Source organism: Miscanthus floridulus, chromosome 19 (genome assembly GCF_019320115.1).
Source record: "Miscanthus floridulus cultivar M001 chromosome 19, ASM1932011v1, whole genome shotgun sequence".
Classification (NCBI taxonomy): Eukaryota; Viridiplantae; Streptophyta; class Magnoliopsida; order Poales; family Poaceae; genus Miscanthus; species Miscanthus floridulus.
In genome coordinates this window covers 114,147,480-114,171,998 of record NC_089598.1, presented here as the reverse complement: position 1 = coordinate 114,171,998, position 24,519 = coordinate 114,147,480, and the positions used below count along the sequence as shown (strand labels likewise).

Here is a 24,519-nt window from a genome sequence, read left to right as displayed (position 1 = left end):
TATATTTATTTGGGTCAGGCCCATTAGGGTTTCTCTTATATACCTCACCCCCACTCTTTCTCTCCTCAGTCCTTAGTACTCCTCACTCCCGTTGTGTGTGCAGCTGAGCTCCATCTCTTCCCTGCTACTTGCTGCTTCCTCCTCCCTTCTGCTATAGGGTCGCCTATTCTCTTCCCCACCTGTAGGCTGCAGGTCTAGGGAGCACGAAGATGAGCTCCTCCTCTAAAGGTGAGTCATTAAATCGGATTTGTTCTGTCATTTCTGTCATCTCTTTTCCTCTACACTATGCTCAAATCTTGATGCTTTGTTTCTTTGGCTCTTTGCTGAACTTGCGTAGATGAAAATCGAAGGCGGCAGCTTATAGTGGAAGTCATCATGCCTAGGCCTAATCCTGAAGGAGGTGCTGGTGCAAGCTCATCAGTTGCATTAGGTGGTGCTGGTTTAGCATCCTCAGCTGCTCCAGATGTTTCAGCCCTTGTAGAAAAGGGTATAGTAGCACTGCCTCCAGAACTTGATCAGCAGGCTAAAGATCCCAAGAGGAAGGCTCGATCTCAAGATCCAGGATGGAAGTATGGGTGGTGGCTAGATCCTACGAAGAAGGAATTTATTCAGTGCATTTTCTGTAAGAAGGTAGTGCCTGTAGGAATCGGTCAGTTCAAGATGCACCTTGCTAGGGGTTATGGGGATGCAGTGAAGTGCCCAAAACCACCTCCAATAGTCCAGCGAGAGATGACTATTTACTTGAAGAAGAATACAAGGACAACAATTGTGGCACTTCCTGGAGATGGTGAACAAGAACAAGAAGCAAATGAAAAGGATGAAGTTACTGAAGTTGAACCAGCGAAAGTACCAAGTTATGGGACAAGACTCAAGCGAGAACAATCAGAAGCAAAGAAGAAAATAGCTCAAGCTGTCATTACTTCCTTTGTGGTTGTGGGTCATACTAAAGCAGCAACTCAAAAGAACACCAACACCAAGTCAGTTAGTGCCATGCTTCGCAGGACACTAGAAGAAGTATTTGCAGAAAGGCATAAATCCAAGACTTCTCAGCCCACTATAAAGCAGTGCACAAAGAAAGATAAAGAGGCTAAACAAATTGTTGATGATCATGTTGTTGATTTCTTCTATGAAAATGGTATACCATTCAATGTCATTAATTTGAGAAGTTGGGAGATAATACTTGAGTCCATTAGGCAGTATAGACATGGGTACCGCTCACCAACCATGCATGACATTAGGAAACCATTGCTTGAAAGGGCTGTCAACAGGACAACAGAACTAAGAAAGAAGCATGAGGAGAGTTGGAAAGAATATGACTGCACTCTCATGTTCGATGGTTGGACGGATACAAGCCACTGCCATATAATCAATTTTCTTGACAATAGTCTAGCAGGGACCTTCTTCCTAGGTTCAGTGGATGCTTCAAGTGAGATAGCAAATGCACAAATGCTAGCTGATTTGTTGTAGCAGCAAGTTGACAAGATTGGGAAGGAATATGTGGTGCAGGTTGTCACAGATAATGGGGCCAACTTTAAGGCAACAAAAAGGATTCTAATGGAGAGGATCCCACATTTGTTTTGGACACCTTGTGCTGCCCATTGTCTGAATTTGTTGCTACAAGACATTGGTGAGATAAAGGAATTCAACACTACCATCAATTGGGGCAAGAAAGTGTGCAGATTGCTATACAAACATGGGAGGATACTTGATCTAATGAGACAGAAGATAGGTGGAGATCTTATGAGACCAGCTATGACTCGATTTGCTACTTCTTACCTAACATTGGCAAGTATGTACAAGCACAAGAATGGCTTGAGAGCTTTAGTTGTTAGTGAAGAATGGTAGGCTAACAGTCTGTCTAACACTAGTGAAGGCAAACAAGTTGAGGATATTGTCCTTTCCATGCCTTTTCGGAATAGAGTGGAGTGTTGCTTGAGAGTTTCACAGCCCCTTCTCATCGCTCTAAGGATTACAGATGGGCATAAGACACCAGCAGCTCCTGAGATCATGGTAGTCATGGATCATGCAAAGACCACCATCAAAGATTCTTTAAAAGCTAAAACTGACTTGCTTAAAGAAGTAATGAAGCACTATGATAATAGGTGGGAAAACCAAATGCAATAGAAGTTGTATGGGGCAACCCTATTCTTGAATCCAGGCAAGTTCTTTGCCTTAAGGGAGAAAGACAAGAGAAAAACTGCAAGGCTAAGGATCATGTTAAATGAAATTTTATACAAAATGGTGGCGGATGACAGTGAACAATCCAAGATTTCTCGTCAAGCTGATGATTATGAATAGTCTGAAGGTGAAGGCTTCTCAATGCCATTAGCAATAAGGGACAGAGACAAAAAGAATCCTAGTAAGTTTTGTATATTTTAAAACCTTCAATCCTTCTCAATATTTGTTTTGTTATGACCTGATTATTAGGTAATTGTGTTTCAGTTCGTTGGTGGAATTCCTATGGTGGCTACTCATTTGAGCTTCAAAGTCTAGCAAAGAAAATTATTAGTCTTTGCTGCTCTGCATCAGGTTGTGAGCGTAATTGGAGTGTTTTTCCCATGTAAGTACCACTGCTAGTTCGAAGTAAAATCAATTATGTATTTGCAATATTGCTTGCAAACCAATGTGTTGTTCATTATTTTTTATGCAGTTCCACACCAAAAAGAGGAACATATTAGAGCATAAGAGGTTAAATTAATTGGTCTATGTTAGTTACAACAAAAAGTTGTCAAACAGGTTTCAAAAAATGAGAGAGCTTGATTGCAAAGGACAGAAGAGCAACCCTCTCACGCTAGATGAATTTCAGTGGGATAATGAATGGGTGGATGAGATTTATGAGGAATCGACTTGGTTGATGAAGCTATTGATGCATCTGAGAATCTATAGGGCCGCAACTTGCCTAGGGCTGCTGCTGATCATGCAGCAGCCTCTGTCAGCCAGATGTATACCAGGAAGCGTCCAAGGACTACTGCAGCTGCAGCTGCTGCTCCAGATAGCATTGATGATGAAGACGATGACCATGAAGCACAAGTTCAGCCAAATGCATCTAATGCTGAAGTAGGAATGGAGGTGGATGGAGACTCGGGTGGAGATGGAGGAGGAGGCTTCAATTTGAATGATGATTTGCTTATTTAGATTTAGATGACTGTTGAATGCTGATTGAATGGCAGCTAGTGTTATCTTAAAAACTCTGAATGTTGTTTGCAGTGTTTAATTATTTAGTTTGTAGTATGTACTCAGTACTCGTACTATATTAAGTAAGATGTGGACTATGCTAGTTTTCTTAATTCCTACTTTTCTGGATCTGGATTGAGTATGTGCTGTTGTAATGCTGTCAGTCTGTCACACTATTCTTTTGCATCTACTTACTCAAGTTATCTATTAGTCCTGCAGAAAATCAGCAAACTTATGGAGGCTGGGACAAGAATATGAAGTCAGATCTCATAGATAAGTAACCAACTAAATAGAAATATGCTCCATGTCTACTATATAAATATATAGTGTATGGTATATATATACCATACATATATGATATATACTTATATAGCCCTGCTATATGCTGGACGATTATATGGATGATTAGACCGATCAGAGGTCGATTAATCGTCCTGATCGTCGATTAATCATCCTGATCGCCCTAATCGGTACCAGACTGATTAGGAACTCGACCTGCGAGGGTTTATGACAGCCCCCAGGTTTTCCTTTTAAAAAGAAGATCTTCTCACACAGATCGAGAAAACCCCCGAACCCCCGCCCACATCCTGACGCGGGAGGGAACGTAACCCTGTGAGAACTAGGCCGGGGCCTTCCACTGCGTTTTGGCACATGGGGACGGGCGAGGGGATTTTTTTAACCTCAGCCTGAAATCCGCTCCCACGGGGAGTCAAACCCAGGACCTGAGGAGTGCCGCTGGGTCACCTAACCGTTTGAGCTAGGCGCCCTTTGGCAGACTGATTAGGAACGATAAGCCGGTCAGAAAACATTGTGGGCAGCAGAGATCTCATTGTGTCCCAGTGATTACCAACGAGATTTCCTATGAGTGAGGCAATCCAAGCGTTCCTTGTGACCCATTGTGCCCAGGATGATGGATTGTTGGAGTGAAGCCTATCATCTTCAGCAAAAGACAGGTGTTCTGAATACCAAAATCTCTGAGGCCAAGGCCGCCTAGTTCCTTCGTGTCACATACATGTTCCCACGCCACCATGCTTTTTCCGGCTGCTGATGTGCCCGTGCCAGACCAGAGAAAGCATCTCCGTTTCTGATCTACCTGTTCTATAATTCCTGGAGGGATCTCCAAGGCTGCCATGGCATAGATGAGTTGACTATCAAGAACAGAGTTTATGAGAGTTGCACGGCCCATTTGGTTGAGAAGGGAGGCTTGCCATCCTGCTAGGTATTTATCACACTTGGCGATGTTAGGTGCAAAGGCAGAAAGGCGCAGCTTTGAGTTTGATAGTGGCAGCCCAAGGTAAGTTTGTGGGAACCCTTCTCGGCGGCATCCAAGAGCAGAGATGCAGTCTCCAATTGTTTCTTCATCCATGTAGATTGGTACTGCTGTACTCTTTGCATAGTTTATCTGCAGCCCCGTTGCACTGGCAAATTGATCAAGGATCGTTCTCAGGCTTTGGACATCTGTGAGCTCCCCTCTAACTAACAGCAAAGTGTCGTCCGCATATTGTAACACGGGGCAGCTTGTGTTGTCCACCATGGGGTGTCTTATTAGCCCTGACTTCCTTATCAACACATGGAGCACATCAGCTACGAGTATGAACAGGTACGGCGAGATAGGGTCCCCTTGCCTTAGACCGCGCCGACAGTCCATCCATGGTCCCGGGCAGCCATTAACCAAGACTGCTGTGTGTGATGACTTTAGGATCTGCTGCATCCATCTTCGCCAGACATCACTGAACCCTCTTGCCTGAAGAATTGTGTCCAGAGCATCCCAGTTAACTGTGTCGAAAGCCTTTGCAAAATCAAGTTTGATTACCAGTGTTGGAATCCTTCTCTTGTGGCTGCATTGCACCAGTTCCATTGCATATACAAAATTCAAAATTTTCAGTGATCGATCGCCCTCGAATGAAACCTGTCTGATCAAGGTCCACAAGTTTATTTATCTGTAACTGCAGTCTGGTCGTGAGAACCTTGGAGAGGATTTTGACACTGCAATTTTATAAACATATTGGCCTGTAGGCTTCAACCGTCTTAGCATCAGGCTTCTTGGGGATAAGCACTATGTGTGACCTATTCACCCTTTCAAGCTGGATAATTTCCTCGTGGAATGCACTTAAGAACTGCATGACACAAGCTTTAACTGTGGGCCATGTTGCCTTGTAGAAACCAGGACCAAAACCATCCGGACCTGGTGCACTTGATCTGTTCATATCCTTAACCGCCTGCAAGGCTTCAGATTCAGTGAATGGTAGAGTCAGAGCTGCATCTGCTTTTGGTAGGTCTTGGTATAGTTGCTGACAGTCGAAGTGCCAGGTAGTGTTTCCCGGGGACCCCATGATACTTCTAAAATGTTCTGTGATGGCTTGAATCTTGACAGTGTGGTTTGATATTTGCACTCCATTCACAGCAATGGTTCTGATTTGATTTCTGCGCATCCTCATCGTTGCATGGGCGTGGAAGAAGGCTGTGTTACTGTCGCCTTCCTTCATGGCTCTGAATTTTGCCCGCTGTTTCCAGTAGGCAGCCCGCTGTCGAAGCTCAAGACCAAGTCTATCATAGCTCAGCTGGCGGACCTGCATTTCATCTGCAGAGAGGCAGCGATCTTCTTCCAGTGTGTCAAAAAGTAGAATTAAAAATTTGCAGTTCTGAATGATAGCAGGAGGCGCCCTGTTACGCCTTGACCAAACCTTTGCCGCAGCTCTAACCGATTTTAACCGAGCAGCGAGAGTACCAGCAGCATCGCTGCACGCTGAAGCCTGATGCCAAGCAGGGAGAACGGTTGGGAGGAAGGATGGGTTGAGTAACCAAGCGTTTTCAAATCTGAAGACGTTGGGCTTCGGGATTTCAGTAGACAGGGAGGCAAGGATAGGTACATGGTCAGAGGTCGGTCTGGTGAGACCGAGCAGGCTGGCATTGGGGAAGAGGTGGCCATGCTCGATGTTATGGAAGACCCTGTCGAGGCAGCTGGAGGATTAGTTACAAATACAGAGGTGCTTCTTTGAGGCAAACACAAGCAAGCAAACGGCGATTTGTGTTGCGCTAGCAATCAAGTGGCGGGGCTTCTCGCAGGCTATGAAACCCATTAGTTGCAGCCATTTGGCTTCTTCAGAATTAAAAAATAGCCTTGTCCTTTAATGATTGGCCTCTGCTGGGTTTAGGTCCAAGCTCCGCCACTTTATGAGACTTATGACATTCACATGTATACTTGTATAGAATGTCCAAACAACAAACCACAACATGTACAGAAAGAATATTAGAACATGTATTGTATGCATAGTGTTGGGAAAGAATACATATGACATTTGTATACAATATGTAACACCGAGCCAAATCAGCTCAACTAAGTGTGGCCTTAAAACTTTAAAAGAATGTATCCGAAAGCTGCTAGTAGATGAACTACCTTCTGTGCTAATCCCCACCCCACCTATGTATTGCCTGATCATGTCTAGCCTAACCTTTTGTGTTTGTTTGTTTGTTTGTTTGTTTTCTTTCTCTTCTTTTTTGTTCAACTCAGAACTCTTCAGTTGTAGTAGTATAACAGAACCAGACTCAACCTGCCAGGTTCACTCATCATCCCCACTGATTCTCAATCTGTATATACACAGCAAAATCACTAACATCAGAAAGTATTTCAGCAGCACAAAAGAACATTTCTATGAAGAACTGTAATGTCAGGGGTGAGTGACACCATCAAATGCACTGTGGAACTTGAAAGTTGAAAGACCATAACTGTGAAGGAAAGTGTGTGGGCGTGAACAGATATCCAAATCAAAATGATGATTTTCTAAATACGATTGATGTGCATTTCAAAAGACACTTAGAGCAATGTTTTCTCTCCTGCGTCTTTGAGAAAAAAAACTTTGAGCAACGCCAATACGATTGGTGTGCATTTCAAAGGACATTTTGACTAGAGACAGAAACCTAAATCAAACCGATGATTTTCTAATCAGTCCATGAGTCTGGGACAGGGCAGCGATAACGTGAACATGTTTTGTGATCTTGCAGCATTGGCATACACAACAATACTATTTCAAGAAAAATGTGCAATCCACCTCCTCTTGTAAGCATTACAACTCTGCAAGAATGCATGTTCGGTGCAGGTATTGTGCAAGAAGCAAACATGGGGAATAGAGGAAATTTATGCCTACCAAGGCAGAAGGAAAGAATGACTCAGTATAATTGATATAGAAAAAGAGATTGGAGACTGATTGCTGGAAACAGGACAGTGGCCTGCATTTAACAATGTCGACAAACCTGAATATGCCCATCTACCATACGCTAGCCCATGTTCTGAGGGCAGTGGTGATGCCTGATATTTTCCCCATTGGTGACAGCTAGGAATTAAGATTATGTATGCCTCCACATTTTTTTAGTGCATCCAGGTTACAAAGCAGAAGGAACACTTTTTAAACTGTAATTAGATTAATTACGAATGAAAAATATTTTTCCTATGTCTTCAGAACGTGCAAGACTGAAACAGACCAGACCAGGAGAGTCAGTGGGAGCTACATTCATCAACTTCATCTTCTTTCATTCTCATTTTTTTTAGCTTAGATTACTCACGCCCTCTCTCATTAATTTCGCATGGTTAGTATTGCAGCAGGTATGAAACTAAGATGTCTAGCTCATCGCTCTCCAGCTGAATGATTTCACTTCATAAAAACCTCCCCGGACACGATGGAGTTAAAATCACGAGCTACCTCCCCTAGGCACCGCAATCGCTAATTCACCATCGGAGCAGACTAGGGGAAATTGGGGGAGAGGAGAACATTCTAGGGCGAGGGCGTGCAGTCGAAACCTTACCGAGGTGGGTGTGGGAGGAGGCGGAGAGCCAGAGGAGGAGGGCGCAGACGAGAAGCACCACGGGGATGCAGTGCACGGCGCGCCCCAGCGCCCGCGTCCGCGCCGCCTCCCGCCGCCCCGCCGCCGACAGCGGGTCGTACGTCGGCAGCGCCGCCTCGCTCCCGCTGTCCGACACGCGCGCCCCGCTCGACGATCGCCTCATCCCCGCGCCCGGCGAGACGGACGGTGGCCTCGGCGAGGAGAGACGCGACCGGCGGCGACCTCCGAGGCTGTTTGGACGGGTGGGGCGCCGAGGCGGGGGACTCGGGCTGATCCGGGGCGGCGCGCACGAGGAACGTGCGGCGGTGGGTGAGTGGACGCCGCCGCCGCCGCCGACGGTGCGCTGGGCAAGGGGTGGGTGGGGGTGCGGGTGTGTCGTGGTGGGGGAAGGGGTACGCGCGCGCTTTGACGAGGCGACGCGGTTCTTTTGGTGCCGCGTCAGCGTTTAGGCAGGCGCGCGGCTACGCCCTGTCACGACTCACGACTAGGCTCGGGTGGCTCCCTCCTGGAACTCCTCTACCTGCTCTGCTCGTGCTCGGTTCGTTCGTTCCCTCCGCGTCGCGGCCATGGACCGTGTCAAAAGTCTTTTACACGTTCAAACTTTTGGTAAATACCTGATAATTTTTTTCTGTTTAAACTTTCAAATCAGATATCTTATCCTTTAATTCTTAAAACCCTTGTTCTTTGTTCTTATTGAGGGCGAGCTCCACAGGCGAAGTCACACCGGGATCCTGCAGCGCTACATCCCCATCGAACAAGGGGAGTGGTTGCTGAGTGACATTCACGGTAGGGTCTGCGGTCACTATGCCGTGCCTAGAATCCTGGTCAGAAATGCGTTCTGGCAAGGTTTCTACTTGCCGACTGTGGTAGCCGACGCTGAATATATCGTGCGCTCCTGCGAAGGGTGTCAATACCATGCTCGGTACACCCACCTACCGGTTCAAGCACTTCAAACGATCACCATCACGTGGCCATCCGTGGTCTGGGGACTCGATCTGGTCGGACCTCTTAAGAGGGCGCCCGGGGGCTATACACACTTATTTGTCACCGTAGACAAGTTTACAAAGTGGATAGAGGCTCGACCAATCTCCGCGATCAAGTCGGAGCAAGCCGTGTTGTTCTTCCTCGACATTGCCCATCGCTTTGGGGTCCCGAACTCCATCATCACGGACAACGGCACACAGTTCACCGGAAAGAAGTTCCTCCGATTCGGTGACGAATACTGCATCCGCGTCAATTGGGCCACCGTGGCGCACCCCAGCACGAACGGGCAGATCGAGCGCGCAAACGGCATAGTCCTACAAGGCCTCAAGCCTAGGATCTTCCACCAGTTGAACAAGTTTGGCAGACGATGGGTTGCGGAGCTTCCCACGGGGCTCTGGAGCCTGAGGACGACCTCGAGCCAGGCCACCGGCTACACACCATTCTTCATGGTCTACGGTTCCGAGGCTATCCTCTCGACTGACCTCGATTATGGAGTGCCAAGGGTCAAGGCGTACGATGAATAGGGAGCTGAGGCGTCCCTCGAGGATGTCATGAACCAGCTAGATGAAACGCGTGACGTTGCCCTTCTCTGCTCGGCCAAGTACCAACAAGCATTACGCTGGTACCACAGCCGTCGAGTGCGGGGTCGGGCGTTTAACATCAGGGACCTGTTGCTCTGCCTCGTCTAGAGCAACACGAATCGCCACAAGCTCTCTCTGCCATGGGAGGGACCATACGTCGTCGCGGAGGTGCTCCGACCAGATACCTATAAGCTCAAGACCATCGACGGCGAAGTCTTCGTCAATGCCTGGAACATCGAATAGCTATATCGTTTTTTACCCTTAATATACACATACTTTCTCTTATCAGTTTTGCTACCAACTCCCCGATCTTTAGTGACACCCGACCCCAACAACGGTAAGGGGTCGGGCCTCACTCGGGGGTTGATATGAGCACATCTATCCGGTGGACATTCTCTATGCCCTACCATTTCTCATATTAAGACCCAGAAGCAAGGGTTGTGGAAATAGACGCTGAGTAAAACTGGTCGGACTACAAGAAATCTACGTCCCAGCGGCTACGACGTTTTTGCTCACCAGCGTGATCAGAGCTTTCCGTACCCTGAGCTTTCTAGCCTTAACTACATAAAGAGTCGGTACACGTCTAAGAGTATATCCACTCGGTAGACATTTTCTACGCCCGACCCTTTCTCATGTTAAGACCCAGAAGCAAGGATTGCGGAACACAGACGCCAAGTAAAACTGGTCGGACTGCAAGAAACCTACGCCCCAGGGGCTACGACATTTTTGCTCACCAGCGTGATCAAAGTTTGTTCACCCGAACCCTAGGCTTTACAGCCTTAATAACGGAATTGGTGGGAATGCAATAATCTTTTTATACAAAAAGGGGAGAAGGGCTAAAAATCTATTTGGCCATAACAAAATTTAAGAGCTTGTTCACTCATTATGAGTTTGCCGCCTAGCTTATCTGGCTAACTAAATTTTTGGGGAGGATGATCTCATCCTCTATCTCTGTAGGAAAGTCCTGTGCCAACGGGTCACCCAGGTCAGTCAGATGGCTCAGGCCACTGTCGAGAGATGAGCAAGGAGCAGTAGGATGCCCCATGCGGGTTATGCCGACCCTATCATGAACGATGGACCCAGATTCCACTCAAACATATCTGGTAAGAGCTCCTCGAACCCGTCACTCGAGCCATCAAGGTAAGTCCTATGCCAGTGGGTCACCCAAGTCGATCGGACGACTCAAGCTGCTGTCAAGAGACGGGTCACCCTTAATTTACACACGTCTTCTCCTATTGGTTTTGCTATCGACTCCACGATCTCTAAGTGACGTCCGACCCTTGCAACGACCAGGGGTCAGTCCTTACTCGGGGGCTGGTAAGAGTATGTCTATTCAGTAGACATTCTCCGTGTCCGACCCTTTCTCACGTTAAAAACTAGAGGCAAGGTTAGTGAAAACAAACGCTGAGTAAAACTGGTCGAATAGCAAGAAACCTACGTCCAAGCTGCTATGGCATTTTTGCTTACCAGCGTGATCAGAGTTAGTTGCCCGCACTCCGAGATTTAGCCTTCGCCTTCCCAGGAAGGGTTTAGAGGGGCCCACCTGTGGAATCTCCATCGAGGAGAGGCCAGCAGGTCACCCAAGTCGATCGGACAGCTCGGGCCACTGCCAGGAGATGGTTAAGGAGTAGTGGGAGGCCCCATGCGAGTTATGCTGACTTCATCATGAACGACGAACCCAGATTCTACTCAGACATATCCAATAAGAGCTCCCCGAACCTATCACTCGAGCCATCGAGGTAACTTTACCAACCCCCGTTCTGCTTTTCCAGTGCATGATCATTCATTCATCCATTCCCATGCATGCTTTCATACATTCATCCATACATTAATCCCATACATCCAAGCATCGCATATGCAATTATTGCATCACAACGCTTCGCGTCGCATCATGAAGCGGTAGTCGTCTCATTCGATATGAGCGGTGACTGACCGAGGTTCAAAGGTCGGCCCCATGAAGGGCTTGAGGCCTCACGTCAAACAGAGCCAGGGGAGAACACGCAGATGAGCCATAGCGGCCTTTGCTCAACCCGCTTAGAAGCAGACATGGTCATCTCAACCTTCTCGTTTGATCCTGACCTCGAGCCATGCCCATAGAATCTCCTTTGAGGGGAGGCTAATGGGCCACCAGAGTCGGTCTCCAAAATGACTTAGGCATCTGCCGGGAGGCGGGTTAAGGAGCAGTGGAATGCCACATGAGGGCTATGCTAACCCAGTCACAAACGACGAACCTAGATTTCACTCGAACATGCCCGTTAGCGAGCTCACCAAGCACGACACTCGAGCCATCGAGGCAAGTGTTGTTAGCTCAGCTCCTTCGGTTGCAAAAACCATGGACAGGGTGACACATAAAACTTGGTCGACCCCTACCGAGCCCAACAGGGCTCGGGGGCTCGAGTCGCCCAACCCCAACTCAGGAATCCGACCGACTGAGGTTCGAAGGCTTGCCCATGAAGGCTCGAGGCCACCTCGTGTCAAGCAGAGCCAGGGGAGAAAACATAGATGAGCCCCAGCGGCCTTTGCCCGACTCGCTCAGAAGCGGACAGTTTCATCTCGACCTTCTCATTCAATCCTAACCTCGAGCCATGCCCATAGAATCTCCATCGAGGGGAGGCCAACGGGCCACCTGAGTCGGTCTTCGAAATGACTTGGGCATCTACTGGGAGGTAGGTTAAGGAGCAGTGGAATGCCATATGAGGGCTATGCCAACCCCATCACGAACGATGGACCCAGATTCCACTCGGACATGCCCATTAGTGAGCTCACCGAGTGCGACACTCGAGCCATCGAGGCAAGTGTTGTAAGCTCAGCCCCTCTGGTTGCGGAAACTGTGGATGGGGTGACACATAAAACTCGCCTGACCCCTACCGAGTCCAACGGGGCTCAGGGGCTCGAGCCACCCAACCCCAACTCAGGAATCTGACTGATTGAGGTTCAAAGGCTAGCCCGTGAAGGGCTTAAGGCCGCCTCGCGTCAAGCAGAGCCAGGGGAGAAAACATAGATGAGCCCCAGCGGTCTTTGCCCGACCTTCTTAGAAGTAGATAAGGTCATCTCGACCTTCTTGTTCGATCCTAACCTCGAGCCATGCCCACATAATCTCCATCGAGAGGAGGACAACAGGCCACCTGAGTCAGTCTCCAGAATGACTTGGGCATCTACCAGGAGGTGGGTTAAGGAGTAGTAGAATGCCACATGAGGGCTATGCCGACCCCGTCACGAACGATGGACCTAGATTCCACTCGGACATGCCCATTAGCGAGCTCACCGAGCATGTCACTCGAGCCATTGAGGCAAGTGACGTTAGCTCAACCTCTTCGGTTGTGGAAACCATGGATGACGTAATGATCACAAAGACGAGCCGACCCTCGACCGGACCCCCGCTATGCGTGGGGGCTCGAGGAAAGTTAGACTCGCAAGGAAACTGAATGTGCGGTCGCAGAACGATGGCTCAGATCCTAGGGAGGGGATTCATGCGAAAACTAAGGATAACGTTTCTAAAACAAGAGACACTTTCTCTTACTAGTTTCGCTATCATCTCTCTTGATCTTTAGTGAAACCCGACCCCGACAATGGCAAAGGGGTTGGGCCTCACTCGGGGGCTGATAGGGGTATATATATACCCTTTCTGAAATAGTCACCATGCCTGACCCCTTCCTCACATTAAAAACCTTGAGGCAAGGTTTGCAGAAAAGAACAACTGAGTAAGGCTGGTTGGACTGCAAGAAACCTACACCCTAGCGGCTATGGCACTCTTGCTTACCAGCGTGATCAGAGTTTCTCGCCCACACCTCGAGCTCTATGGTCTTAACAATAGAAAGGGTCAGAACATATTAACCCCTTTTTACACACAAAAAGGAAGAAAAGAACAAATTTGTTCAAACGAAATAACAAGTTTGTTTAAACAAAGTACAAGGGTTGGAACTTGTCTGCTTATTACAAGAATGACCGCTTGACGTATTTAACTTACTAGCCCCTCCGGGGGAGAACTATGCCTTCTATCCTGTTCGCCAGGTCCTACAAAAGGGGGCCACCACCATTTCCATCTCCTTCAGCTCGTGGACTTCATAACCAAGTGCGTAGCCATGGCTCATCGCCTCCAGATTGATGTTGTCCCCATAATGAGAATGAGCAATCGTGAAGGACTGATTGACCCTGGCGTGAAGGGTATTCCTCTCGAGCTGGTGCACACGTGCTATGATCTTGATGGCACAAGCCATGAGCGAGCTGGTCCCCTTCAACTGCACTACCTCAAGGTCATCGTAGACCACTCCGAGGGCGGTGCTCAGGATATCGACTCATCGATCTCTACCTAAAGTTTTCTCCTTTCCTCGGTGAGATCCACAGCTAGCCCAATAGAAATGCTCTTAGTCTCTAGCTTCCAGGTCGTCTCCCTTTCAAGCTCAACCTAGAGGGAGCTGATTTTCTGCTGTGCATCATCGCGCTCTTGGCAGGCCTGGTCACGCTCTCGGAAAGCCTGGTCGCACTTCTGGTGAGCCATGCCATGTTTCGAGCAAAGCCTCTCTATGGTTTGGATCTGCTCATCCCGCTCCTTGCGTAGCTGAGCGATCGTCATGGCATCCAAGGTCACCCTTTTCTCTAAGGCCGCGAGCTTCTCCTCGGCCCCCGGCTTCATATCCCTTTCTTTCTCAACCTCGCTCAGAAGGTCAATGATGAGGACATGGCACCTTCAGATACGAACAATGATTATAAAGTGCGCTCGTTCCTACATTTGCATAGTGGCTTTGGTTATAATTCACTTGGTTCCACATGTACATGTCACTATTTGATTGTAGGTTCAAATGTGTTTCATAATGGAAGTTCATCAAAGTTGAACTTTCGATTCGTCGGTAGCCCGACAGTGCCTCATTGGGAAGGCCATAACTCATCGATCCGGAGTGTGATCGAGGTCAATGAGCACTTGATGGAAAGCTTGTTTGATAAGCTTTCAAATAGATCTAGTTCCATCTCAATATCATGTCGACAAGGCCTCCAAATCACCAATATATTCTGTCGCTATTTCTGGCGGGAGCTACACTGTTGTCATGGGCTTATTAGATATCTTTGGGACCCAGGCCCAAGTTGGAGCACGCCCCAAGAAGATGGAGAATGCCTAAGAGATGGCCTTGGACGTCCTCCTCCTTGGCCACCACCTTAGGAGGCCAGCAAGGACATCCAAGCCAAGCCAGAGGTCCAGTCCAATCTGAGTTCGAGTCTGCCTCGGCCGTCAGGACCAGTCTGCAATAAAATGGATGCCCAGGATGCATCCGAACTCCGTTTTTGATGATCCACATATGGATGGAAAGATAATTTCATAAGGAAACCAATGGAAGTGGTCCCACATCAAAATTCCATCAGAATCAATGAGAATCGTCGAAACAAGTTGATGTCCAGAATCTGTCACGGCGCTGCGTCGTCGTCTTTTGGGCCGTTGGGCCTTGTAACGTGTTGGGACACCTTTAGGACGTGAAGAGGGATATTTGGATGTCCCTTAGGCTATATAATCAGTAGCCACCATCTACATTAGGTTTTGGGTTTTATTTTAGATCAATCTGTCATTGAACAGTCGTCGTTATCGGTTTGCAAGACCCCAACTTCGAGTGCTTAATCATTCATCTGCAATTGTCACTTTAATTGAGTTGATTTTTATCTTGTTCTTGCTTGTGTTCTTCGATTCGCAGCAGGGATTAGCCTTCTTGGTGAGGTCAATCGGATTGTGACACGGTTGATAACCAGAGGAGACATGGTGCTAAGGTTACAGGGTTTGGGTCTTTGTGATCTGAAGCTAGATCGGTATGTCGCTCTCCGAACAAATCGTTGTTTATCTTGAACCTGACGGAAAATCGGGATTCCTGTTCCTATTAAGTGGTAATCAGAGCTTCAGGTATACCGTCAAGTTTGCATCTTACCCTTAGTTCGAGTGTTTTTGCTTTTATCCCATAGTCCAATACCATATTTGTTTCCTATCCTATAACCATCCGCGCCATAGCCTTTGCATGATTCAGTTTCAGAGTCCGCTTTGTTGAGTTTGTGTCCTAGGTCAAAGTCTTGTTGCTGGTTTAGATTGTGTTCTTTTCTAGTTTGTGTTGATACCTCCATCCGCTGTTATTCCGTATCACCATCGGTTTGCATCTTGTGTCCACTAAATCCCTGATTCAAGCAGCTTCCTTAAAACAGTCATAACTTTTGCATCCGAACTCGAAACGGGGAAAATTTTATATCTACGGAGAACACCAGAAAATTTTAGATCTATTTCATCCCAGCTTTGCTAGGTTCGTAAAAATTAGATTTGTGAAATTTGATTAGGAAAATTGAGTTTCTGGGCCCACAAGTTTTGGTATGCTTTTTAGAGCACAGTCCTAATTTTCTATAGGCCACATCTTTTATTCAATTGAGCTCAAATTTTTTGTGGTTTATTCTTGTGTGCTCCTTGCTGAGAAAAAAATATCAAAAGAGCAAAAGCAAGAAAAAAGATTGGACAAAAAATAAAAGAAAAAATAGTAAAAGAGAATAGAAGATATCGAAAAGGAGCACATAAGGAACACTCAATAGCTCTATTGTTTGTGGTATCTTTTGCCTTGTTCATATCCGTTGCTAGCTTTAATACTTGTTTCCTTTCATCCTTGTTTCCTCTCTTGTTTATCACAACTAGTGATAGAAACACGTATAGGCCAGCAACTAGGATAAGTGCTCTGGACATTTATTCAATATTGCTGTCTGTCACTAACTTGTGTGCCGCATATACATATTTATTCTTTTGCGTGCCTCCCAAGCTCCACATATACTTCAGATCGGTACAGAAAAAGACCCTTGCAATCTTGGTATCACACCCTCACAGGTATCTCGAACCAGCCACTGGTTGTACCATCCACTGCTTTGTGTTGGTAAGAACCTTGTAAGAACTTGGTAAGACATGTGAGAGTGTGATTCCACTGACCAATAAATAGTTGATAGGGCATTTATTTTGATTGCTAACAATGCCAAACAACGAGTTTCTTTTTAAGTGTGAAATGCAGGACATCATGGACAGACTGACTACAAGGATGGATGAAGTAATTGCAAAAGCGGTCACTAGAGCGTGCACACAACCTTCCTCCTCCGCTGCTACAACAACGTCATCACCGTCACCTCCCGCATGTACTACAGAGTTTGCACAGTGCGTGCTCAGTTCTCAAATGGAGAAGGCAGAGCAAAACCAGTTCAACAACTTGTTCCAAACATACTTTGTTGTGAAGGAACGACGTTGTCGTGTTATGATTGATGGTGAGACTTGCAACAACCTTGCAAGCTTAGAGATGGTTGAGAAGCTTGGTCTGACCACACAGCCACATCCACATCCATATTACATGCAATGGGTAAATTCTTGGGATAAGATAAAGGTAACTAAAATTGCTCGTATTGAGTTTTCAATTGGTCTTTATAAGGACAGCGTAGAATTTGACATAGTACCTATGCAAGCATGTCAATTATTGCTAGGCAAGCCATGGATATCTGATTATAATGTTTTGCACAACACAACTACTAATAAATACTTGCTCAGATATAATGGTAGAAAAATTACTTTTATACCTATGACTGCTACTAAAATTTTAAGAGAAGATCTCATGAGAGCAGAGAGAAGAAAAAATGAGCCTTTTAGAAAAGAATGGGCTATTTCAGATGTTACAATACCGTCATCTAAATCTGAATTTTTACAAAATGGAGATAGTGCTTTGCCTCTTGTTGGAACTAATATTTTGCAGCATGTATCCCAAAAAGAGGACAAGATGACTAAGAAAGAACAGGTAAATGTATCAGGTAAGAGCTCTCTTGATGTGCTGATTTTTTTCCACCAATGATGCTAATAATTCTATACTAAAATCTTCTATTGATTTACCTTTGACACATGGCGAATGTTCTACTGATCTTTGCGATAGAGAAGAGTTGTGTGATAGTGATATGATTATTAATGTGCCGCAACCAGTGAATGAGAATGATTCTTTTGTTTTGGAACCAAATACTTGTGCTAAAAATAAACGATTGCTTCCAATTGCCACTGAACAAGATGAACTAAAATTGTTGTCTTCTCTAAATACTTTGGGGTATATTGAGTTTAAGACACTATGTGCTCTGAGTAGTTTGGAGGAGAAATTTAATTGTGCAGGATTGCCATGGTTATCTAGATGTACATGTCACTTTATTGGCAAATATAATTGTAAAGGAGAGTATATGGTGCATCATGTCTATATTTGTTCAACTCTGAAATCTCCTTTCATTGTGCAAAAATATGATCAACTAGAGGGCACCAATAGCGATAATGTTGTCATGTCAAAATCCCCAAGTTTTGTAATGAGGCAATAGGTTAAATTTCAAGAAGGGGAGCAATGTTGGCTACTACCGACAACTTGTCCTCCAGCTAAGCTCAAACCGAGGACGGTTTGTTGTTAAGAAGGGGAGGATGATGAGGACATGGCACCTTCGGATACGAACAATGATTATAAGGTGCGCTCGTTCCTACATTTGCATAGTGGCTTTGGTTATAATTCACTTGGTTCCACATGTACATGTCACTATTTGATTACAGGTTCAAATGTGTTTCATAATGGAAGTTCATCAAAGTTGAACTTTTGGTTCGTCGGTAGCCCGACAGTGCCTCATTGGGAAGGCCATAACTCATCCATCCGGAGTGTGATCGAGGTCAATGAGCACTTGATGGAAAGCTTGTTTGATAAGCTTTCAAATAGATCTGGTTCCATCTCAATATCATGTCGACAAGGCCTCCAAATCACCAATATATTTTGTCGCTATTTCTGGCGGGAGCTACACTGTTATCATGGGCTTGTTAGACATCCTTGGGACCCAGGCCCAAGTTGGAGCATGCCCCAAGAAGATGGAGAACGCCTAAGAGATGGCCTTGGACTTCCTCCTCCTTGGCCACCACCTTAGGAGGTCAGCAAGGACGTCCAAGCCAAGCCAGAGGTCTAGTCCAATCCGAGTTCGAGTCTGCCTCGGCCGTCAGGATCAGTCTGCAATAAAACGGATGCCCAGGACACATCCGAACTCTGTTTTTGATGATCCACATATGGATGGAAAGATAATTTCATAAGGAAACCAATGGAAGTGGTCCCACATCAAAATTCCATCAGAATCAATGGGAATCATCGAAACAAGTTGATATCCAGAATCTGTCACGGCGCTGCATCGTCGTCTTTTGGGCCGTTGGGCCTTGTAACATGTTGGGACACCTTTAGGATGTGAAGAGGGATCCTTGGACGTCTCTTAGGCTATATAATCAGTAGCCACCATCTACATTAGGTTTTGGGTTTTGTTTTAGATCAATCTGTCATTGAACAGTCGTCGTTATCGGTTTGCAAGACCCCAACTTTGAGTGCTTAATCATTCATCTGCAATTGTCACTTTAATTGAGTTGCTTTTTATCTTGTTCTTGCTTGTGTTCTTCGATTCGCAGTAGGGATTAGCCTTCTTGGTGAGGTCAACTGGATTGTGACACGATTGATAACCAGAGGAGACGTGGTGCTAAGGTTGTAGGGTTTGGGTCTTTGTGATCTGAAGCCGGATCGGTGTGTCGCTCTCCGAACAAATCGTTGTTTATTTTGAACCTGACGGCCGATAACGGCGACTGTTCAATGACAGATTGATCTAAAACAAAACCCAAAACCTAATGTAGATGGTGGCTACTGATTATATAGCCTAAGGGATGTCCAAGGATCCCTCTTCACGTCCTAAAGGTGTCCCAACACGTTACAAGGCCCAACGGCCCAAAAGACGACGACGCAGCGCCGTGACAGATTCTGGATGTCAACTTGTTTCGATGATTTCCATTGATTTTGATGGAATTTTGATGTGGGACCACTTCCATTGGTTTCCTTATGAAATTATCTTTCCATCCATATGTGGATCATCAAAAACGGAGTTTGGATGCGTCCTGGGTGTCTGTTTTATTATAGACTGGTCCTGACGGCCGAGGCAGACTCAAACTCGTATTGGACTGGGCCTCTGGCTTGTCTTGGACGTCCTTGCTAGCCTCCTAAGGTGGTGGTCAAGGAGGAGGACGTCCAAGGCCATCTCTTAGGCATTCTCCATCTTCTTGGGGCATGCTCCAATTTGGGCCTGGGTCCCAAGGATGTCTAACAAGCCCATGACGATAGTGTAGCTCCTGTCAGAAATAGAGATAGAATATATTGGTGATTTGGAGGCCTTGCTGACGTGATATTGAGATGGAACTAGATCTATTTGAAAGGTTATCAAACAAGCTTTCCATCAAGTGCTCATTGACCTCGATCGCACTCCGGATGGATGAGTTATGGCCTTCCCAATGAGGCACTGTCGGGCTGCCGTCGAACCGAAAGTTCAACTTTGATGAACTTCCATTATGAAACACATTTGAACCTGTAATCAAATAGTGACATGTACATGTGGAACCAAGTGAACTATAACCAAAGCCACTATGCAAATGTAGGAACGAGCGCACCTTATAATCATTGTTCGTATCCGAAGGTGCCATGTCCTCATCAGTCAAGGATCTATTGGTGGGTTTTGGTGCCCTTCTAGAGCAACTCATCCAGCTCCTTCCTAACCCTGGTGGCTTCTTCATCATCCTTCTGTGACCTCGCCGATAAGGCCTCGAATGCCTTGTCAGCCTCGTCAGCATCCTGATGGGCCTCGTCAACCCACGACCAAAGATTGGCCACCTCCTCGGTAAGGGGAGTCCGCTCAATCACCCTCTACTAGGTGGCGGTGAGCTGAGCTGTCACCTCCCCACGTAGCCATGCCTCCTCAACAAGGTGGTCCTAGGTTTCCTTCTGTTGACAAAGGAACCAAGATTTTCCCCAGCTGTGAGCTATAAGGGACTGCAGGGAGATGATGGTCAGGATACGAAAAGTATATAGAGGAAGAAAAGGGCAAGAAGCAGGACCAAACCATACCTAGCCAGAGGAAACAACAACATCATGCAATGCACCCATGGCATGGTCTAGGGCCTCGAGCACAGACGTGATCCCTATGTCGAGGCTCTCCCGCTCTATGCTCTTTGTGGCATCATCAAGGGTAAAAAGTGTCGACGTTGGATCCTGTGGATCCATCCACTAGAGCAGGGGCTCGCCCCGCGTGGGCGAGGCGCTGCCCACCGATGTCAGGGTTAGGGACAACTCCCCGCTAGCCCCAAGAGCCACCGACCCCTCTCACCATGACATTCCTATTGGAACACCCCCTTCGGCGATAGAAGGGGCCAACGATGTGGGCGTGAACCTCTCTTCTAGCACCATGACTACCGGGGACCCCTCGGTCGCATCCCCCTCCATCTAGCCTACACTAGGCGCCGTCGCTTGGGCCACCGATGGCATGGGTCGCGCCAATACCTCGGGCAATGCTGCGGTCATGCCCAGCTATGACCCATCTATCACGGTCGCCGCCACCTCCACCTACATTGGTGGGGTCATGACCAGTTGCGTCGTGCCTACCACGGTCGGCGCCATAAGCACGGTCAGTAGCCCCGTCTACCCCGCTGTCGGTGATGGTATCATGGCCATCAGTAGCTGCTCTACGATGTCCGAAGGTGACCCTTGAATGCCCACATCTGCCCGTCCCATCAAGGGCACAAGCGCCACCATGGGTGGCGCCCGACCGGCCAGCGATGTAGTCACACTAGCGCCGCTCCCACCCAAAATGGGCGTGACACCAGCCGACGGCCACCGCCCCGATTGGAGGGCGATGCTCTTCTTCGGTGCCAGCGCTAAGGGATTCTGCTGCCTGTTGACGCTACAAAGGATGAAAACACAAGTCACGATGAAATCCAACTAAAACAGGAAAAAATAGAGAAATTGATAACTCATCTCGGTGCCATCGAGCGGTAGATGCATTTAGGGGACAAACCCCCCAACCCTTGCTCTGCCTCATTGGAACAAGGCCGCTTCGAGCCCGTTCCTAGCTCCTAGGCAAAGGGGCTTGCCTCGGGTAGCTCCTAGGACACCTTGGTGGAACACCCCGCTCCCCTTGGCTCTTGGGGCACGACAGCGGGGCCACTAGCCTCCACTAGCACCTCAGGCATGATGGTAGAGCCGCCCACCTCTGTTGACTCCTAGGGTAGGCCGATGGTATGTCCCGCCTCCGCAGGCTCCCTAGACATACCCTCCCCTCTGTGGGATGGGAAGGGTCCCAACGCCAGCAAGGACGAACTGATGCCTGTCAGCGCATCCTCATTCTCTAGGTTGTCCCACTCGATATCATCGGCTACCATTTCTTCTTCCTCCATCACCTCATAGTCATCACCATCATCACCATCATCATTGTTGGTGTCCTCCCCTCATTCCTGTGCCCACAGCTTCTACTGTTGCTTCCTCTTCATCGTCCTTCGCCTTCCTCATCTGCTTGCCTTCGATGTGATTCGCCACCCTCATGGCTGAATCCCTCTGCAGTAGAGCCGGGTGATCTATGAGGATGAGGTCCCTTAGCTGGTCCCGCCCCTCTCAAAGTTAGTCCTACGGGGTCAGGAAATCAATTGAAGAGAAGGCAGGAGAAAAGGAAACTTACAAGGATGATGTAGCCTGGCTCTGGCCGCATCGGAGGATGCCCCGACACTAGGTAGACAAAGTTGAGGGAGACACCGCATTGTCTCACAAAGGCTCTATTGCCTCCTTGATGCGTTGCATGATCTTGGAGTTAGGGAGCGTTCCCTCGGCGAGCGCCGTTCCGTCGAACGACGCCTCGGGCGCCATCGCGTATAGCGGGAGCGCGCGTGTCATCAACGGTGCCACCCTCCTCGCGTGGTAGGCCCTGATGATGCCTGACCCTTTCAGGCCATTCTCCTTCAGGATGTGGATGGTGGTGATGTGGTCATGGATCTTCTTCTTGTCCTTCTCCGGCATGCCCCACTTCCTCCACTGCTGTAGGGCCTATTCGATTAGGCGCTCGGTGAACTTCGGTAGAGGGGTGGTGGCATCATTCTTGAGGTAGAACCACTACAAGTGACACCCCTTGTTAGACATCAAGAGCCACATGGACTGGTACTCACCGAACCGATTGTTCTAAAGTTGGATGCCGGTGCACCCCATCGGCATGTGTAGCTCTTGCCTACTACCCTTCTCCCTCTTCCTTTAGAGACTAACGATAAAGAAATACCTCCACAAGTCGAAGTGGGGGCTAATCCCTAGGAATCCTTCGCATAGCGCGACGAACGCCACCATGTGCTGGATCCTGTTGGGATTGAGATGCTGTAGCTCAATCTTGTAGAAGTGCAGTAACCCCTAGAGGAATTTTTGGGCAGGGGTCGCAAGACCACACTCATGGAAGTGGGCGAATGACACCATGTAGCTATCGGGCGGCGACGGTGAACCCTCATCACTGGGTAGCAACCACTCCTTAGCCGAGGTCCACACGTGGAGAAGACCACGATGGATGAGGCCCTCCATGCGCTGGAAGGTGATGTCAGAATGGCACCATAGATCCATTGGAGGTGGGAGCAGATGGATGCGAGCTCAACGGCAGTGGAGATACGGAGGCAGAAAACCTAAGCGTTGGTGGTGGCGGCGTGACTACGGAGGCTAGGATGTAGGCATGCATGTGAAACCCAGAGGGCTAACCCTTCGGTTTTATAGGGGTGATGGGTGCGAGGAAACCAACCGCTTGCCTAGATCTCTGCGCCTGCCATGAACTGTCACCACGTCGCGTCGTGGGGCATGCGCACGCAACCTATGGCTATCCCCTCAAAAAACGCGCCAGGCGTTTTGCCTCCCCGAACGAGCCATGACTCGTGTCGCACCCAGTTTTCCAAAGAATACCAAGCGCTAACTATATGTGTGCCTAGGATGTCCACACGACACATATAGCGACAAATATAGAGAATATCAAGAATAATGCTTTATTATATATCGAACATAATTACAACAGAACTTACAACTATTACAGAAGCATAGCGGAAACTGTTCTTAATCTTCTCTTTGGGACTCCATACTCCACAAGGATAGTTGATTGGGGAAAACACTCGCCTGGTACTCATGGACTCCATAAGAAACTCTTCACTTGATCCACCATCTGGTACCCATCCAGGATTTTTGTTGATTGTAAAGCAAGTGTGTGCGCACCATACTCAACAAGTATAACATGAGGGGATGCAAGGCTCAAAAGGCTAGACATGGCTGAACTGTGGTAAGCACTTTTAATTGGTCATATTTTATTTGTTAAACCTGTGTTGCTAGGTTATGCTTAAGCTCCCAAGGTGAAAGTATATTTAACATCAAGGTTGATCATATTCCAAATGATCCATAGAACCATCTATCTTGAAAAGGATCTAGGTCGCTCGTCTCTATAAGCACGACTGATATATCAGTTTTATACTCTGCAGAGTTTGTACACTTTCACCACGAGTTATGATTGCCCTTTGCCCGAGGTGATCAACCTCTTGACTCACTTCCAAGATAAGTCGGCAGGGATCACTATGAAGCTTTTCACCAGTCATTCTAATAAGTAGCAACTGCTAAGGTTTCAACCATCTAGCCGTATGCAGCCCTCCTCCAGGAGTGGCACTCATGGTCATAGCATGGTACACACCCTGGCAGGAAAAGAAACATACCAACTAGTGCCCCCCTCTTGCCCTTTTGGTAAGCTGCTGACGAACTAGAACAAATCAAGATACTAGGCTAAGACCAGAGCCATGTAGTTCTCGTGGCTGTATGGTAAGTTCTGATTTGCCGCTTTAAGATTCAGTCCTTACGAAGGGCAGACTAGAGCACCTAAAAAGGCCCAATGCTCTAGCCCCCTTCTGTCCATGTTGCTAAAAAGCATCTTTTAATACCATATTGTATATATCTTTAATTATATTCTTTAGTCAATATTAGTTGGAGCAAACTGAGCATACTACCCATATGCAAAACCTATAGGTAAATCAAGGACATGATAATCAATATCAAGGTAAATAGACTCCAAGCGGTTCATTAACATATGCATATGA

At 47.4% G+C, this 24,519-nt stretch overlaps 1 protein-coding gene across 1 annotated transcript; it reads left to right on the top strand.

Moving 5' to 3' along the window:
• The first annotated feature begins 209 nt into the window (after positions 1-209).
• Positions 210-1,467, top strand: LOC136526654 (uncharacterized). Its single transcript, XM_066519249.1, has 2 exons — positions 210-228; positions 338-1,467. Exons 1-2 carry the CDS (start codon positions 210-212, stop codon positions 1,465-1,467), a joined length of 1,149 nt encoding a protein of 382 aa, XP_066375346.1.
• Positions 1,468-24,519: the final 23,052 nt, after the last annotated feature.